Below are 20,422 nucleotides of genomic sequence, written 5' to 3'. Positions count from 1 at the left end.
CCCGGGGCGAGAGAAAGGAAAACCCGGGCCGCCGTTTCTCTGGAAGGTTCCAAGAGAAAGCAGCGCAGCCGAACGCAGGCGGCGGGAGACTCGGCACCAGATGGCGCTGCCGCATCGAGAGCGAGAGCCGGCGCCGCCAGGGAGACGGGAAGAGGCGTCACCGGATCCTTACCTTCGCGGCTGTCGCCGGAAATGCGCGCTGGCGCCAGCCTCTGATCCCGGATGTTAAGACATCTGGAGCGTTCCCGCTTGGGGGCGGGGACAGAACCGGAACCGAACAGTGACCGACCGGCCTCGGGGCGGAAGCCCCGGGCAGTGCCTGGCGGCGGGGGGGGGGTGCGGGGGTGGGTTCTAGTGCGCGCGCCAGGCCTTGGCGGGAGCGCTAGGGGGCGGGGCACCGCCTTGCGCTTGCGCAGTTTAGGGACGTAGGGGCCGTTGGCGTGTGCTTGTTTCTCCATCTTTTTGTGTTTCCTGCTCCGGCAGGGCGGAAATGGTGGCGTAGGCTTGTTGTTTTTTTCCCTCCTCCCGCCTACAGCGTTTAAGTTTCTGGCTGTGAGTCAGGTTTCTGGAAATCTTTGTGGAAAGTTAATGATATATGAGGTAAAAACTCAAGCTGTATTTTTCTCTTGACTCTCAGGCGGTCCAAATGCCTCCTGGGCGCGGTCCCAGGGCCAGGGAGACCCAGGCTTTCCCTTAAATCTCTTCACTGACCTGCCTGGATTCACTCGGCGTCTGCGCTTCAATCGTGAGGCGGCTAGGGATGTCACACGGAAAGCAGAGAAGGCACATGGGCTTCATGATTCCTGTGGAACTGCAACATTTTACAAAAATTATTAAAACGTGTGTTTGACGTTTCAGCAATACTTTTAAAGAATTTAAGGCGCTCCTGTGACTGTTTTTCCTATTTTGTCAGGGTAAACATTTTGTAGTTTGTATTATATGATGTGGTCTTGCCCCTTAGCAAATTCATTAACTAACGGAAGGCCGCTTGTATAAAGTCATCCCAAGGAAAAGCGTCCCTTTCCCATTTTTACAAGGTGAGGGCAAACCACTTGTAATAGATGGACCGCAGTAACTCCTGAGAGTGCTCTGGCTTTGTTTTGTTTATAGATGCAGCGTAGAAACAACCAAGTATGTTGCAAAATCAAATCTGTTTGAATCCACATCCGTCCTGTTCATTTTAGAGTGTAATTCTAAAAATGTTAGCTGCAAGGTGCTCAGTTCTTCCAAGACATTTCTTCAGTTTTTTTTTTTATCTTTGTATTTCAGGGCTCTTTCCAGTCTGGCCTACAAAACAGCTGAGTACTTAGAGACTTTTAAGCAAATATACTGAGAAACAGCGGTGCACTAGGGAAAGTCATGATAAGAGGTAAAAGCAAATACATTAGATTATGTCTAGTAGCCAAAACGGGCATTTTTGCTGTTCTTCGATAAAATCTTTTGGTAGTCTGGGTGTAAGGGGGTGTTTCTTGGCTGAAGAGTGCCATGACTCATGTTTATATGAAAAGCCATGAAAAAATTGAGGGCAATAGCACAGTATCATTAAAGACTGACCAGAAAGAGGACAAGTAGGTGGCAAGACATCCAGGAGGAAACATAATGGAAACTAGTAGGAAGTGTGTGAAAGATCAGAGTTGTAATGAATATAGAAAGAGACCGATTTGAAAGAAGATGGGAGAAAATAGTTTTTACACCTGAAACTAAATGTTTGGAATAATTGTGAGGCTGGTCCAAATTTGCCACTGTTGTACCAACGTACCTTTTCACAGTAAGAATAGGTATTGGGACTTAGCTGGTGGGGTAGGGGTTAGGCTCAGCGCCATCACCTTATCACTGCCTCGGCCTGATTTCCATTCCCCAGCCAGGAAGCTAACCCACATGGCTAACCCACATGGCTAACCCACATGGCACAGCGGACCTCTCCTGTCTTGCCCACTGCTCCCCTCAGTAGTGTATTTCAGTCAATCTGCCTGCGTTCTATTCCCCCGGCTCTGGTGAATCCTCTCACTCCCCACACCTCTGGCCTACACCCTTGTTCTTGTGCATAAATAAATAAAAATCTTTTAGAAAAATAGTTTGTATTCACTTACATATTTATATTCACATTAGTGACAAGTGTTCTGCAAATATCTAAGCTTTATTCTTGGCTACTGCTTGTCTGGCTACCGCTTGTCTGGTAAAGCCACATGCATGAATTTAGGCATCTCTCTTTAGTTGCTGCACTCAGCAGTTCAACAATTAGCAGACTATGAGTGGGCTCTCCACACTGTCTGCTCATCAGACTTTTCTCTATACTTTCTTCTCTTTCCTAAACCAAATATTTTATTCTTTCTCTTATTACCTCAAATCACCAACTTCCTCTTCAACCAATGATTTTCCCATGTACATTTTCGTAGAAAATTGTCACCTTAAGCTGAGTGGTCCCTCATCTTTCCACCATTTAATCTGTTGCAACTGCCTTCTTTAAATCTCTTCCCTCTAGTTTAAAAGTATGGAAGATGGATGGGTCTATCAAAAGTCAACACTTGATATTGTTAGTCTTTGGCTTTAGTCATTTGAATAGATATATGTTATTTCACTTTTGTAAATTGCTGGAAACATTTGCCCATTTTTTAAATTGAGTTCTTATAATTGAGTTCTTAGGAGTTACTTACATGTGTATTCCCTATTGTTGTTTTTTCCATATTGAGGTAGAATTAACATTGAAAGTTTGGAGAAAAGTATATTACCATGTATAATAAACTGTATCCTTTGACTAATGCTTCTCCATTTTCCCTAGTCCCCGTATACACACACACACACACACACACACACACACACACACCTTTTAATCAAAGTGTGTATTGTGAATATTTTTCTCCCAGTTTGTGGTGTTTTCATTTCCGTAATAGTGGCTTTTGAAGAGCACTTTTCATAAGTTGTGTTTTTGTAGGAACACTGTAGATATTATCCAAATATAAAAGTTCAGTAGCATAAAGGTATAAATAAAATCCTTGTTTTCTTTTTAATACTCACTAAAAGAAATGCTTTTGAAAACTGGATATCTGCTTTTGAAGCTGATTTATTATTTGGTGGTTTGTTTTCATAATCCATAAAATGAACAAATATAGCTTGGAACAGATAAAATAAGACATTTCTTATAGTATTATCATAAAATAATCCAAATTATGTGCAATTACTAAATTTTGTAATGTTTTGAAAACATCTGCACAAGAAAGTAATGACAGTACAATTTAGTCATCTCAGTCACCATTTCTATCTTCTAGCACCATTTTGTTTTCCATGTTTGAATTTGCAGTTCTGTCACTGAGGTTTGACATTTAATTGTATCTATTCTATAGCTGGGTAAACTTGATTATTTGTATTTACTCTGGAATGTCATATATTGAATTCACTTATATGTACACAGAAAAAAAAATGAAATGTCAAATCTAGAGTACTTTCCCATAACCCCTGCTCTAGTATTGTTTTTAAAGTCACCAAATGCTCCTATTTCAGATCATGATGAGGTCAAGTTGTAGTGTTAAATCTGACCTCTGTGTTTTCTATGAGGGACTGCTCAGTCCTATAACATTCCAATAGTTTAAGTATAGATTTTCTGGTAGTCATCTTGCCTTTTATAATGTGCTTAGATGGGATCAGTAAAACAAATGTGCCTTTTATTTTCCTGAATGGGGTTATTGTAAAGAAATAAGAAGCAGCTATAAATAAGGGTGTAGAATTCCCTTTAGCCCCCAAATACAAATAGTCATTTTGAGAACTAGAACATATTTAGTTCAGCTTTTTTGATAAGGGAAAGAATGTAAGTTTTATCTTCAAAATAAAGCCAATCTTAGCACAAAGCAACCGATAAATTCTAAAAATTGTCCTACACACACACACACACACACACACACTCTGGGGAACACATTGTCATATCTCTTCATATAATTCAGTTATTTTTAAAATCAAAACAATAAGTTGACATTTTCTCACAATTATCTCAAAGTTTATTTGAATTAGTAAAAATCAATTTTATTTTTAATTGGTAGTTTTGATTTTCTGTGGTAAACACAAATTGCTTTTTACTTAAGTGTATTTATTTGAAATTGTCATAGTAAAAATAGCTTCCTGTTACACTTCCTAACCTGTTTTTAAATCACCAGATATTAAGTAAAAGTTATATTGTTTTAAATTTGAATTGGAAGTATCAGTAAGAATTCATCAACTAACTCCTTTCCCTCTCCAATTGGAAACGAATGACTAACTAATAACACTGATTAGTCCTATTGTGCAGATTGTGTTCTTGAAATATACTTCCTCATTAATAGATAACAGAACTTCTTGAAGAAACTTCTGTTTCTAGATTTAGTGACAGGAATGTACAAGGTGAACTTAGAACAATGTCTCCTGCCATGACAAGAAGGCTTGCAGAATTACTGGTGTCTTAAGAGGCTTCTTGAAAAGAACCCTATTGACTAAATAGAAGGACATTTAAACTACAATCATGAGAATTTCAGTGGGTTGAAATTCATCAAATATATTTAAATCCATGAGTTCATATGATATTTTAAAAATCACATTCGAAGGAAGACAGGGAACCAATACATTATCTTTGATGCTAATACTAATAAATGGAGTGAAAGACTCAAGCTACCCTGCTTTCCTATATGAACCTTAACACTAGGTAACCAAATAATAAATAAGTGGAAATATCTCTTCATAAATATATGCCAACTCATAAGTGAAAAAAATGAGTTAAAGATTGTCATGTTGCAACCCCCAATGAATTAATATTCATTTAGCATCAATTGGTGCTAATATCATAAAAAAGAAACAGTCATTATATACTCGTTGATGGAGACAACACTTTCTATAGTCATGCTAGAGGGATTGAACCCAAATCTAATTTAGCTACTGATTTTCAGAAAAACAGAGGAGCAGGTTGAAATATACTTTTGAGCATGCAATTCACAAAATTCAAACAGGAAAACTCTACAGATTTCAGGAAAACTCTTGACATTTAAGGATATACATTTGACTGATAAAACTGAAAAAAATCATGGAAAGAATCACTGTAAAAGTCAAGCTAATGGTTTCATATGGGAGGAAGAAAAGGGTTGCAACTGTTACAGAATATATGGAGCAATTTTAGTGGTACCCTGAGAGTTCTGGCAAAGTTTTACTTCTTGATCTGATGTTGGTTAAATGTTTACCTTTGAGTAATTCATTAAGCTATGCATCTGTTTTGTGTAATATTCTATATGTTTATTTTACAATAAAAGTGTTGTTTTGAAAAAGCACAAATGGGAAGGAGCAGAGGCAAGAGAAAGTTAAGTTCAAATGAGGAGTAGTAGGATAATGATGGCTATTAATGCATGTTTAAAATTCTTTGATAGTTATATAGTCTCCCTGTGTTTTTTTACTTTCTCACTTACAAAATACAACAGCCAAAAAAAAAAAAAAAAAAAATTCCACAGAGTTCCCATTACCTATAGAGAAAAGTGAGATTACTTAAAATGTGACTTCTTACATGGGGACCCAACTTAACTTGTATGTATATCATTTGCTACCTTTATCCCACAGTCACCAACACACTGATTCAAATTAAAATCCTTACTATTCTTTGTACTGTATTCTTTTTGTGCTTTCGTGCTTTTGGGATTCCCTTCCCCTGAAGAACTACTGTTCTTTCTTTGAAACTCAGTTTAAAGGTTATTTCCTCTATGAACTCTTCTTTCCCAAGGCGAATTATTTGCTCTTTCGTCCGTGTTCCCATATCATTTTTTACATACTTTGGCTTAAATCCTTGTAATATAATTTGTATTCTTGACCTTTTCTCCCTAGACTAGAACTCTTCAAGAAAATATGTTTTTTTTTTCCTTGTGCTAGGACAGTACTTGACATATGGATGAATAAATGATTGATGGAATGAATGAGGAGTGAGGAATTGAGTGGTTCCAAAGATAGACACTGCCTAATGAAGCCACTGAGTGCAGCAAAAGTGCAGATACCTAAATCAACTGCACACAAGTAAAAAAATAAAGCCATGATACCTTGAAAGCTTGTTCTATATGTCACTATGTTAAGTGGAACTGTACTACATAATCCTAAATCTTATGTGTTTGCACGTCTCATTCTACTCTTTCACTTCTACATCCACCTTCAATGAATTAAGTAGCAGGATTTGAAAGGGACATTTAAATTCTTCAAGGAAACATAAGGATTCTTCACCGTGGTACTGTCTTTGTTTGTGGTGGGTCTCTGATGACTGCTTTGCAGGACAGGGTACATCAGAAAAGAGTTTAGTCATACGTCTCATGGAGAATACAAGACAGAACTCCAAACTCTTGAAACCCTGACTATATTTCATGTAAAATATAGGTCCATATGATAAGTAATAAATAAAACCCTTTGATTAGTCCTATTAATATCCTTATTTTATTCCAAAGAGATGACAGAGACATTGAGAGTTTTGCTCAGGTCACACAACAGTAAGCAGAGTAATTGTAACTTGAATTTTGGCAAGAGCCTGCTTTTACCACACTGAATATAAACACCATGAATGGCTGTTATTAGTGTGATAGAGAAAAGAAATCTATTGTTTAGAATTTGGAATAGGAAAAACCAGAAGTCTTATCATTTTTGTCATTCACAGAATAAATAAATTAGTCTCAGGTAGAGACAAAACAGATTAGAAACACTGTCAAAAATGAGTTCAATACATATGATTTTAGCTCAGCTTGGGGAAATTGCTTAAAATTCTTATTTGTGTGTTCCCTGAAATTTAATTGCATGGGCTTCTTTTGAGATACAAAATAAAACTACCACATGAAAAGTCACAAGGGTGACTTTCAGTCTGTATATAACTTTGAACTGTTCATTTCATTTATATTTGAGTTTAGAAACTTAGTTATGCCTGTTGTAATTGGATAGTAATAGTATTTTAATTTTTTTAAATATGTTTCTTTTTAAATATTATTTCCTCTAAAACTTAAGTGTGATGTTCTTTGCTTTCTAAATCAGCAAGATTTTTCTTTGCAAGTGAGGAAATTAAAGAATTGTTAGAGGAGATACCATTTTCCTCACCCCACTTACATGCAGGAGGCCTTGGACTAGCTAGCTATTGGGAACTAAGGCTGGCGCTAAGCTACCAGCTAAAGTCTTTAACACGAAATGAAGGTGGGCTTGTAGGTCATGCATGTCCAGCTTTGTCTTGCACCAAGGGACATGGGGACACATAGAGGAATTGCTTGGAGGAAAGACATGTAGAGACACTTGAAAGAAATGAGTGTGAGAGGCACAAGGAAGACTGTCCATGGCAGAGAAAATAACAGCCATTATTTTTATTTGTATATTTATTTTGCCTCTTTTATCTCAGATTTGCCTTTCCCCTTTCTTTCTGTTCCCTGTCAGAAGGTACACCCTTAGACTGGTGGCAAGCTTTGGGGCCTCAGCGACCCTGTTTCTGGCCAGCCCTGTTTGGGAATTTTGCCCCTTGAGAAGATGGTTTTATTGGGAAACTTACTAAGAATATCCTCCCTTTTCTTCCCTTTCTATGCACACTAGTTCTATTAAAGATCTTTCATACAAAGAATCAGCTTCCTTTGTCTTTATGCAGCAAGACCCCATTTTAGAGCATGTACTCCTTAAGTTTGGGGCCCCTGTGGACCCCCTCGGTTCTGAGCTAACAGATGCACATGCTATATTTTTAAATCTTATGTAAAAATTAGAATATTGTACATTACATTTTAGGGATATCCTAGAATTTTTTAATAAAGGGGTTATTTGTCTATAATTTCATTTTTCTTTTATTCTGAAAAGAGCAGAATGAGTAAAAGAATTTGTTCTTTATTTTTCCAGGCTTCGACCATTAACAACAGTGCACCATTTCATGCTTTGGTATATTTACATAAATGTAAATATCTTAGGAATTTTTTCCTAAGCTCTCTTTCTATGACATTAGGAAAAAGATTAGGAAGAGGCTTCATTATTTTCTATAATCCAATGTTTTGGTTCATTTGTATATAGGAGAACATATTCAGTGGTTATTATATCAATGAAATCATAATATTCTGGATCTAATACCTATGCATGACAACCTTTGAGAATGATGATAAGGATAGTGTTTTAAAATTTTCTTCTTAGGAAGAAAAAAAATTAAGAGGCATTGTTTGAATAATACATAAATGACCAAAAGTTAATAATGTGTAAAGATCCAGAAAAAATATTTGGCATATAAGATTTCTTTTTCAAAGAGCTTGTAAGTCTTAAGAAAAATTCTTGATCAGTACTTTTGTAGTTACAAAAATATTAAATAATATCTTTAAAATAATTTGGCCACATAGTAGTACAGGCTAAAATGTAAAAGAAAATTTTAATACACAACAAAACATAATTGAATATTTCTCTGGTCTTGTCACATTTTTCCAAAGAAAGAAACACTTCTCTTCCTTGTGATCACTGGGGCTTCCCACTTGTAATGGTTCTATTTTTTTTTTTTTTTTTTTTTTTTTTATTTATTTATTTATTTTTTTTAAATAATAAATTTTATTGTTGTATTCCCCATACAATTGCAGCCCCCCCATTCTGACCCCAATCCCTCCCCTCCCGCCCCCACCCCCTAAAAGTGTCTCTGGTTCATAGTTTTTTGTTGATTTTGATTTTCACTTTCTTATAGTTATTCGTTTTCCTGGTCCCTTATTTAAGTTTTCTAGATTCCTGCTATGAGTGAGACCATCCGGTATTTTTCTTTTTCTTTTTGGCTTATTTCGCTGAGCATGATCCCTTCCAGCGCCATCCATGTTGCTGCAAATTGCATGTGTTTATCTTTTTTTGAATGCTGAGTAATATTCCATGGTATATATGGACCACATCTTCTTGATCCAGTCATCTATTTTTGGGCATTTGGGTTGTAATGGTTCTAATAAGCCATTTCAAATGGTTGTCATTATTTAAAACTCCTTTCATTTGATTTTCTTTTTTTTAAATTTTTTTTAAAGATTTATTTGTTTATGCATACAAGAGCTGGGGTACAGGCCAGAGGTGGGGGTTGGTAAGAGGATTCACCAGAGACAGAGTGGGGAACAGAATAGGCAGATTGACTGAAGTACACTGCTGAGGGGAGCAGTGGGAGAGGCAGGAGAGATCTGCTACGCCATGTGGGTTACTCCCTGGCTGGCTGGGGATCGAACTCGTGCTGCAGAAGCTGTGGACCACTTCATAGTGCGGTGCTTAACCCCTTGTGCCACCAGGGAGGCCCTCATTTGATTTTTGAAACAACCTGTAGCAAACTATTATCTTCATTTTCTGTATTTTTACAGATTCATTATTCTTTTTATCCACTCAAACTATTCTGTCTTAACATAGTAATAGCTAATATTAATCTATCATTTACTATATGCTAGACACTTTTTAAAGTCCTTCACATGTATAAACTTCTTAAAATCCAGTGAATACAAAGCATTATTATTTTTCATTTTATAGATGACAAAACTGAGTAACAGAGAAGTAATTTTTTCATAATCACACAATTTTTTCATAGTGAGCAGTAGAGCCTGGCTTTGAACTTAGCACTATGTCTCCAGAACTGGCATTTTTAATTAATTTTCTCCGTGTTTGTTATTATACCTATGAGTCAATTAAAACAGATGGCCTTAAAAGAGGAGTCAGGCAAAGAAAGACATGAAATAATCAGTTGTTTATTCAACAAAAATTTTAGTAAGTACTCACTCTGCTCCAGACACTGCTTGGTGGTAAATTAGATAGATTTTGTCCTTATCCTCATAAAACTTACAACTTAACATAGAAGTTGCTCACTAAACAAATTATAATAATATAGGATAAATTTTTTCATAGAAATAGTGTAGAAGTCCACAAAACATCTACCAGGAATGCAGCAAGGCTTTCCAAATGTAGTGGTGATTAAGCTAAAATTTCACATAACTACCAGTGTTCAGTATACCTGACCTAAAGTGTAGGCTTTTTCCATTAAAAAAAAAAAAGAGCCTGCTTAGTGGCCTAGGGGTTAACTCTCAGCACTATCACGTCAACAGCTTGAGTTCCATTCCAGGCCAGGGAACAAACCCACATATGGCACAGCAGTCCTTTCCTATCTTGCCTGCTGTGCCCCTTAGCAGTGTATCTCAGTAGATCTGCGTGTTCTGCTCCCCACTCTGTCTCTTGTGAATCTTTTCACTCCCTGCACCTCTGGCCTGCACCCCAGTTCTTCTACACATAAATAAATAAATCTTTTTAAAAATGGGTAAAATTAGAAATAAGAAGGCTATAATATCAAATATAATGATTTTAAAAGTTAAGGAAGATAATTTGATAGACATAGATTTGGAAGATAATGAATAGATTATGCTATATTGAAGTATATATTTTCAAAATTCACTGAGTTACCTACCAAAATGGACCAAAAAAAAGGGGGTGATAAACTTAACAATCAAAAAAAAAAAAAAACTCCCTCTCCCCCTAGAAGCCAGTTCTGCCTGTGAATTTCTTGAAATTTTTAAAAACATGATTTATTATGTAATATAAATTTTTCTATATCTCATTTGAAAAGATGCATAGCATCCATATTTCTTTTTTGAAACTAACATCTTGATACAAAAATGTTACAGAGGACAAAAATGTGGATACAAAAATGCCAAAGAAAACACCGGCTGACCAAGTACAATAAGATTAAAAAGAAGGGCCTCCCTGGTGGCACAGGGGTTAAAGTCTCAGTACTCTCAAGCTATGGCCAGCCACTGCAGTGAGTTGGAATCCCTGCCAGGGAACTAACACACATGGTGCAGCGGACCTTTCCTCCTTTGCCTGCTGCTCCCCTCAGCAGTGTATTTCAGTAGATCCACCTGTTCTGCTCCCTACTCTGACTCAGGTGAACCCTCTCATGCCCCTCTCACATACTCTAGGCCTACACCCCAGTTCTTGTATGCATAAATCTTTTTTAAAAATTAAAAGAATTGCTTATCATAACCAAACACGGTTGATCTCATGAATATAAGGATGGTTTAGTAATTATACATTTCTTACTATAGTTGATTGATAAATGCCTTTATATAAAGGGCATTTGGTAAGTGCTAATGTTCATTATTATAAATAATCTTAAAAGTCAGAAGAGTTCTGTGATAATATAACACAGGAATATGTGACTGGTGCATTATAAATGAGTTAATATTATCTACAAATTAAAAAAAGGAAAATTTGATCATCTTAATAAAGAAAATGCATTCAGTAAAATTCAACATTTTTTCACATAATTTTTTTTATCAGAAGACATAACAAAAACCTGTTTAGTCAGCATCACACTTAAATGGAGAGGCATCACACCTAGGTAGTGACACATTGGAAGCAGTCTCCTTAAATTAGAAATAAGTTGAAGATATCTTCTCTTACCACCTCTAATCAACATTGACTGAAGGTCATAGCACAGTAATAAAAAAGAAAAGTATGCAGAATAGAAAGAAAAACAAAACTTTAATTGCTCTCAGGTGTGAGACTACAAAGCTAAGTCCTCAAAAAAACATGTATAAAATGAATATGAGGGCTTATAATTAGGGATATAACATCAAGTAAGCAATTTATAATAGCATCAAAATATAAAAGTGTCTTAACACACATTTTAATAAGTGATATAAGTAGCCATATTGTGCCATGGAAGCTTTAGGAGGCTGTGGGGATTAGTAACAGTCAAATCATTCAGGAAGATTCAGCCCGGTTTCCTAGTCTCCCCAGGTATCTGTCATTCATTAGGTTTACAGAAGCCCCAATCAAGTAACCAGCTGAATAGGGGCCTATAACAAAACAGATTCTCACTGAATTTAAAAAGTAGAGGTAGTGGAAGTAGAGCTTGACAAAGATATACAGAGGAATATGGGGGAGTAGAGAAATATCTGAAAAGAATCAAGAGATTGCAGCACTTTCATTTGCTTTGTGATTCTACCAGCAAAACACTTCACAGTGTTATTGGGAAGAAAAAAAGTGAGAAATTTATGTGAAAGTAGTATACACAGGATCTTGTGTTTACTCTTCTGTCATCAGATGTTCCAAGGAATAGGAAGAATTAGTGAAGACTAACTTCATTACTCCAATTTGATAAGAATTTATTCTGCATAAGATACATCCTCTAATTTCCAAAAATAAAAATATTCTATTTCCAGCATATTGTATTATAACAACTAAAACTTTACTAATATGCTTTCATTCAGTAACCAACAACCTATTGAAATAGGTGCCAGCATTATCTTCATTCTACAGATGAGGCCACAGTAGGTGTCCTTCTAGGTACCTGTCTAATTGTGTTTACATCAATCAACAGAAATAGACATTAGTAATAAACAGAAGACTGTAGAATTCAATGGCCAAACTCACTAGATTGTCAGCTCTACTGGCTGCCTATTCAATGTAGGCTAATTCATTGCTTTTTCCCCCTACAATTAATAACTTTCATACCTTTAGAATAACTGTGTTCTTGAAATAAGATATGGCCACATTAGCTACTTCATGGTTTTTTCCCAAAGGCAGAAGTGTACACATTCTTTTAAGGGTTTCGAACACTTCCCAAGGAGTTTTTGAGCTAGTCAATTTGTATTAAAAACAATAAATCATGAAATTCTTTCAAAAGGACAAACATATAGAAAACATATATATTACCTATTTAACAAACAACACTATGTCATCTTTCTCATCATCATATTCCATTCTTTCCCCCACAGGAGAGTTTCTGTAAGTATCAAGAGTGAAGAAATATAATTTCCAAGCAGCAAATTTAAAATTCTGGTCAAACTTGGCAAATCCTTATATACTCACATTCCATTAGGCAAAGATGGCAGCCACAAAGAGTATTCAATATTTGCCAGAAAGTATTGTTGTACAGTGAATAAATTATATTTGAGGAAATTAAGTCCAAGGTTATATGACTAATGTTTGGCAGTGCTAGATTCATGTATGTCTGTTTATTCTAGATCTTTTATCACTCACCTCCATCCCCCAAAGAAAAATCTCAGGATCAATGACTGAAATTTTCATTAAATGAAAAATTCACATTTCCAACTTTCCCCATGTCTCTAGAATTTAGTACTTTTTCCAGAAGGAAATAGAGCAGAACAGAAGATTGCAATAGAGACTTTTAGGTAATTTGTATAAGGGACTTAGATGTAGAGAGACATGAAAGGCTTCCAAGCAATAGGAAGAATTAGTGAAGACTAACTTAATTACTCCAATTTGATAAGAATTTATTCAACATTCTGGAAAAGAACTCTGACTACATCTGCAAAAGTTTAGGATTCTCCTTATGCTATGTTTTTAATTATTTTACTTCTATGGCTATGTGTCAGAAATATAAATTTATAATTTGCTTCTTCCTAAAATTACAAAATATATAGACTAAAATCTTCAAGCTCAGAAAAATAATGTGGATCTGTTTGAACCACATCTTACTATTTCATTTTTAAAACACCTTTGGTTTTACTTTATAAAAAGTTTTAAAATAAGTCAATATGTTTAAAATAAGTCAATAAGTCAATTAAAGGTACTATATTTTACCTTAGTAGTTTAATATTACTTTTAGTCTATAAACTTACATTTTAAAAAAGTTTTCATTCTTTACTGAGGGTGATCTCATTGAGCCTAAACATAAATATCTTTAGAAAAATTAATATTTAGGAACATTCTCACATTTCATATTAATAGTCAAAACCATTTTTAAATATATTTTTGTTGACTCATTTATTTCAATTACTGCCCATAAATAAATTTTTTGTATGTGGAGGGAAAACCTGCTAATTTTTTTTCTACAGTATCCTACAAACCTAAAGAGAAATCTTAAAAAAAAAAAAAAGTTATTAGAAGAAAGGAATCTGTGGAAACAAACCTGGAAACAACCAGAATCTTAATGGTGTGCCAAACCAAATGTCAGCTGGAGCACAACCAAAAACTAAAGTAAGTAGCTTTATTTCAGAAAATTGTGGGTGGAATATCATGCCCCACTCATGCAGTAAAGACAGCACCATATTCACACATTCTCGCTTACATTTTTTGTTTTAAATTTAGCATTAAGGAGGGATTGTGTTTCATTACAACATGATTTATAATAAAAAACACACATACTTGCTAATATTTATAAAATTGGGGAAAATGCAGTCTGATTTTGTTAAATGACAAATCATTATAATAGGTAGAACCATAGCAGTAGATTGTATATATTTCAATTAATTTCTTCATTATTAGCAAACATTTATGCCACAGTTGGAAATCTACTTAACCTCATTTTGTAGAAGTCTTTCCTATGAGGATGGCTCATATTCTACCCAATAGGATTCCAGAAGAGTCATCAGATTTGGGAACACATCTGTAAAATATCAGTTACAAATATTAACTATACTTTAAATAATTGTCTTTGCTATACAGAGTAAATAAATCCCAGGGATTTTGGGGGGGGGTTGTTTTTTTATTTTTACCAGTTTTTTAAATAGATTTTTACATCTTTTAGTCAACTCTAACTTTTCCAACACTCCAAATCTGTCACATTTTTATTGTATCAATAAATTCAGACTAATGTTTGATATAGAGGTTTATTCATAATAAATAGCAAGATTTTATGAAGTTACTTATGGTTCTTGATTTTATGTTTTGGCTACTTTACAAAAATATAGTAATTTTGCCATTAAATACAAAGGACAAACATTATATGTCTTTCTGAGAGGAAACAGCTTATTAAATTACCTTAAAGAGATACATTAAGAGATATTACTTACAAAGGTATGGGTAGGGTTGTAGGAAACCAACAACTCTAATATATATTGCCAAGCATGATCTTTGGCCTTCAAAAAGATATACAATCACAACCAAAGTTCAACCTGACAGAGAAGAAGCACAGGGAGTAAATTTCCATCTCCCTATTTCCCTTCCCTCTCTCCCATATTCTAACCTCCTCTAACCTCCCACTGGCTGATCTCATCAGGAAATCAGTAGGAAAGTGCCCTATGTTAATGAATTATTTAGAAATCATGCTCTACTAAGAAGATGGAAGAAAGCAGAGAGTGATTTGAGTGGGTCAAATAGAAAATATTCGGTACATAATAAAATGAAAATAACATTGTCAGCAACCAGATGTGTGCCAGGCATGATACTAAGCTCTCTACATCCATAGCCTTTAATCCACTAACAACCCTACAACATAGGCATTGTTAACTCTAGATTTTAGAAAAGAAACTGATGTTTACAACAACATTGTAAAATTAGTGGGATAGATATTAATTTTATCCTATGTCTAGATTAGAAAACCAAGTTCTAGAAAAGATAAGTGACTTGCTCAAAGGGGCAAAACCAGTACCACTTGAGTCTGAGTTTTGACTCTCTTCATCACTATATTAAACCAACATACATGGCTTTGGGGAACTTTTGTAATATCTTTTTTTAAAAAAAAAAAAGATGAATATTGCTAATGAAAGAAGCCAGTCAGAAAAGGCTGTATGATTTCAACTCTGACATTCTAGAAAAAGCTTAAGTATGGGGACTACTAAAATATCAGTGGTTGCTAGAGATTAGTGAGACGGGAGGTGAAGCAAAAAGGATTTGGAGGGCAAGAAACTATTAGATATGATAGTCAATGGTGGGTACACAGCATTCTACACTTGTCAAAATCCATAAAGTTTAATCAAGAGTGAACCAGAAGGTAAACCATGGACTTTGGGTAATTATGGTGTGTCAATGTAGGCTCATTAATTGTAAATGTGCCACTCTGGTAGAGAACATTGATAATGGGGGATACTGTATGTGTAGAATCAGGGGTGTATGGGAAAGCTTTGTAATTTCTCCTCAGTTTTACTGTGTACTTAAAACTGCTCTAAAAAAAGTTTTTTTAAAGTAATTCTTTCTAATAAAAATAAATACAAAGTATAGCACATCTTAATTATATTCATTCCTGTGCACATTTTGTTTCTTTTTGGTGAAATATGACTGATACTATCTATCAACTTTTATAAAAGGTTTTCTTCTCTCAGCTTTCCTCAGCCTAAGAAGAAAATGATCTTGACAAATCAGTTGATTTATCTTTTTAAGATTAACAATGAAAGCTAAAATGGAGAAAGCCATTATTTTTGTGTGATTCTATAATCCATGCCTATTGCCTCTTACGGGAATGTAATGTATTAAATAGATTGTCAGAACCTGTTTCTTAGCTAGTTTCCCAATTTATTTTTTTCATTCTAGTTACTTTATTTTCTTTCTTTTTGTTTGTTTGTTTTTAGTAGCTCTTAATTATCTGGTACAGGATAAAATATTATAAAGTATTAGGTAAAAAAAATGTGGCCGTATTTAATTTAATTTTCTGGCCCATTCACAATACTCTTACCTGGGTCCTAAGTCAATTCTACTGACACAGGATGTGAAGAGGAGGGATTATAGCCTCAGAGTTTAATACAGGGATGTATGTAACTTCTGAAAATCTGTTTTCTGTTATTTGTTCTCACCATCAATATGTGCCATCCACATTCCTCCCAAAGTGTTCACTTGTGAGTAGGCAGCATGCAGGAGAATTTTTTGATGCTGTTCTATCTGTAGCTTTTAGGTAAATGGATACCTCTCTTATTGTTTCCTTATTCTAGGTAGTATTTTCTAAAGTATCAGTTCACTTCTATTTCCTCTGAGCTTAGCATAGTAACAGAAAGTAGTAAGCACTAATTAAATATGTCATACATAGTATGCTCTAGTTATTCCAGCTGTATTTCCTTTCTGCTATAGGGTAGTGGCAAGAGTTGCTACTCACACACATTTGAACTAATGTTTTGGCAAGGAAAGGTAGATGGATCCACAACACAAAAAGTTAATGGGTTCTAGGATGTCAGTTGAAGAGTTGTTAGGAGCAAAGACTTTGTAGGTTGGGAAAATTCCCAGAAGAATTTTTTCACTCAGGTCAAACTTTATCCTCCTTTTTCTTCTGAGAGCACCAGTTTTTATGTAGCATGCTGCCCTTTCTTTCCACTGTTACCACCTTTGCCTTCAACTATTATTTCTTTCTTTCATTCCTTGATGAGTAAGACATAAGTAGTCTCAACAAGTGCAACTCTTCCATATACAAATTTTCTAAGGGTTTTTATTGGAAATTAGAAGGAATTATAATTTCTTTTTTTAAAAAAATATTTATTTATTTATTTATTTATTTATTTATTTATTTATTTATACAAGAACTGGGGTACAGGCCAAATTCGCAGGAGGGTGAGAGGATTCACCAGAGACAGAGCAGGGAACAGAACAGGCAGACTGACTGAAATACACTGCTGAGGGGAGCAGCGGGCGAGACAGGAGAGGTCTGCTACACCATGTGCTCAACCGCCTGCCACCAGGGGAGGCCCGAAATTATAATTTCATTGGAAATTATAACAAATGGATAATGATCAAGGAACTCCCCATAGTATCCTCCTATTAATACTTTTCATTTTTCCCAAGAGAGTGGGAGGGAGATAAGACAGAGATAGTTGGTGGTTCTCAAGTAATGTTTATTTGTAATTTGACAGTCTTCTATGTTCAGGGAATGTCCTAGAATCTTAATTAAAGAAGCTAAAGAAGAGTTAAGAAATAGCTGGGGGGATTTTAAGAGTTACAGTGGAACAGGGACTAGAGATTTGAAAGGTGATCTTGCACTTTTTTAGAAGAGAGGTCACTGGAAATGGGAGAAAGAATAAATCATGCATGGAGATACTGGGGGAGATATCCTACCTCTTGTTGCTTCTTTGCATTATTTTCAGCATAATTACTACATCGATTCCTTTTTGGACTCTGCAGTGAGGCAAGTTCAGAGGATTTTTGCATGATCAGAGGGATGAGAAGGATATGTGAAACATCCTTGTATTAGCAGCTATAGGATGGGTAGAGTTACTTTTGCCACCAGGCTGAAGTAGTAACTCCCAGAAGTTATCTATATGTAAACAGTGGTCCAACAGATATAAAATAGGTACTTACTGTTTAAAAAAACTGGTAAGATCTTAAAGAATTGAACACTATTCTTTTTTTTTTTTTTAAGATTTATTTATTTATTTTTATACAAGCACTAGGTACAGTCAGAAGCACGGGAGGGTGAGAGAATTCACCAGAGACAGAGCGGGGAACAGAACAGGTAGACCAACGAAATACACTGCTGAGGGGAGCAGCGGGCAGCAGGGGAGGTCTGCGCGCCTTGTGGGACCCTCGCCGGCAGCCGGAGATGGAACTGGTGCTGCAGAGGCTGTGGGCAGCTTCGCAGCCTGGCGCTCAGCCGCTGTACCACCAGGGGAGGCCCTGAATACTATTCTTTACCTTGTATTTCATCATTAAATCATGACTAAGTATTCTAGAATATTTCAGTCCTTTATCATTTGCAGATTCAGTGAGCATTTACTAGAGTTAATACATATAGAACCATGCCCGTGTAAACAACATCTGTTAAGGGAATGTGGCCCCATTGTGTGGTTGGAAATACATAGTCACGAGCCACCTGTGGCCCCTGTATTCTCGAAGCTCTGACTAGATATTTCTGCCTATGAAATCACCCCAGCTATCAACCTAACATATTTCTCTAGTATTATTAAAATCATTTTAAAACATGTTTTATCTGAAAAATTCAAGGCTTTCATTTTCTTTTATGTCCTTTACTGGTTATGCACATTTCCTTTATGGACTGAATGGATAACAGCATGAACTGTTGTAATAAGTTCTCCACTCTGCAGACCTGTGTAGCACCCACTCATGTGCCAAAGTTATGTACCAGATGGCAAGTGAAAGTAATTTGATATCTATGGTGAGATGGCATTTACAGAAAACACATGTACAAGTACAGCAGGATGCACACTTCACAATGATCTTAAAAATACACTGCATAAGTCAGTCAAATATTTATTCAGTGTCTTTTCTGTGTAGAACCTTGTGAAGATTACTATTTTGTGTTGTGTTGCCTGGGTTCTGGCCTTAGAATTGTTACTAGTACATCATCTCCTACAAGAAGATTAGAGAAATAGTGATTCCCTAAGTTTTCAAAGTCTTTCCAATATAAATTTTCTGTTATGAATTTTTTGAACAAACATTGGGAGTACTTCAGCCAGCAAGGACAGAGTTTTCTGTGGCTTTTTTGAGTTGAGCCTTAATTGTTGTGACCTTAATTGATCTATGGAATACAGGATCTACTGTGACGACCCAACTCATGAGCAAGATCTGAATACGTGATGTAATTGCATTTGGCCCATAGACAACATAGTAAAGTCCTAAAGACTTCAGCTATCCAGGAAAGTGTATATCAAGATATACAGAGTGCAGAAATGGCTGTGAAATTCTGGTTATAAATGTCAGTATCCTGAAGTATGTTTTTTTTTTTAGTAATTAAATCTCTTTTGGGGATATTCAAAACTGGGTAGTGATTGGGATGGATGAGTTAGGGAACTCTGCCAATAGTCTCTGATCTACATTATCTTCCTGTTCTCTTCAAACAGCTGTAACCAAAGATGAAACTTCCTTCCCTACAACTAAGACTATATATAGGACCACAAGATTGTGTCCCATATCACTTCACATAGCAAAAATTAAGTTTCTTCAAGCTTCCTATGCTCACATAACTTTTTTGTAGGAAAACTGAGATGTGGTTTCATTGCAGGGAAGAATGCTATGAATTTGCCATATCTGAAATAAAATGTCTTGAAAGACTTGGCATGACTTTTTTAATTTCTAAAATGTTAATGTCTCAGAAAATTTAAAAAGCAGCCTCAGGTAGCTTCCTAATCCTTTATTCTGAAATTTATCCTTATTGCTTATTCTTATCGCTGAGGAAGACAAGCAGTGAGTGGCTGCTAATAACAGGGAGCAGAGAGAAAATTTGATAGAATAAATTTACACTGAAGTGCAAATTACTGAAAGCCCTTTAACGCACTCAGAAACATTTGCATTTTAGAAAGATTCTTTCTTAATCTAGATAAATCTATGGTGGGGGTAATTCTAGTAGTATAACACAGTGAAATAAAAACAAATTAGGCAGTGCACAGGAAATTGTTTCAAAGACAGGGTCAGAATGTGGGAGACTAGCCCCCTAAATAGTTCCTGCTCTCCTATAGCCTTTTAATGTCCCTTCTCCATCCCCTGTCACTCTAATCCCATAGATTCTCTAAAATTTTAAAGTATTTTATAATGGGTCCCAGACACAGAATTGGAGAAAGACTGGAAGAGGTCATAGGTACAGAAGTAGTAGTTCTTAGAATATTCTGGTCATTGTAAGTTAAAATTGAATACATCAAGAATTAACAATGGGTTCTTATAAACACGTCTGAGGATAGATTTCTTTGTCTGTAAAAATATCAAAAGTGTGAAACCAATGGCAAACCACAACAGGGAGAATCAGTTTTGCTATTTATGTCAAGCACTTGGAAAATATTCAGTCTCATTGCTCCCTTGGGCTGGGTTGATACTGCCTGTG

At 35.6% G+C, this 20,422-nt stretch overlaps 1 protein-coding gene across 3 annotated transcripts in view; it reads left to right on the top strand.

The window, feature by feature from the left end:
• The first annotated feature begins 421 nt into the window (after positions 1–421).
• The window catches only part of STARD13 (StAR related lipid transfer domain containing 13), a 367,001-nt gene continuing 347,000 nt past the window's right edge, over positions 422–20,422 (top strand). For 2 of the 3 annotated variants that reach the window (XM_054701408.1, XM_054701403.1), the window contains exons 1-3: positions 422–600; positions 1,270–1,369; positions 13,788–13,929. In XM_054701408.1, coding sequence (XP_054557383.1) covers positions 13,900–13,929 — 30 coding nt within the window. In that variant the 5' untranslated portion in view covers positions 422–600; positions 1,270–1,369; positions 13,788–13,899. Of the gene's footprint in view, positions 601–637; positions 841–1,269; positions 1,370–13,787; positions 13,930–20,422 lie in introns of all 3 variants that reach the window. The other variant, XM_054701404.1, reaches the window with a different exon arrangement.

The sequence above is a fragment of the Talpa occidentalis genome, unplaced genomic scaffold (assembly GCF_014898055.3).
Source record: "Talpa occidentalis isolate TD23 unplaced genomic scaffold, MPIMG_talOcc4v2.1 talOcc4.5, whole genome shotgun sequence".
Lineage (NCBI taxonomy): Eukaryota > Metazoa > Chordata > Mammalia > Eulipotyphla > Talpidae > Talpa > Talpa occidentalis.
Note: the sequence above shows the minus strand (reverse complement) of the source record. Positions and strands in the feature narration are given on the sequence as shown.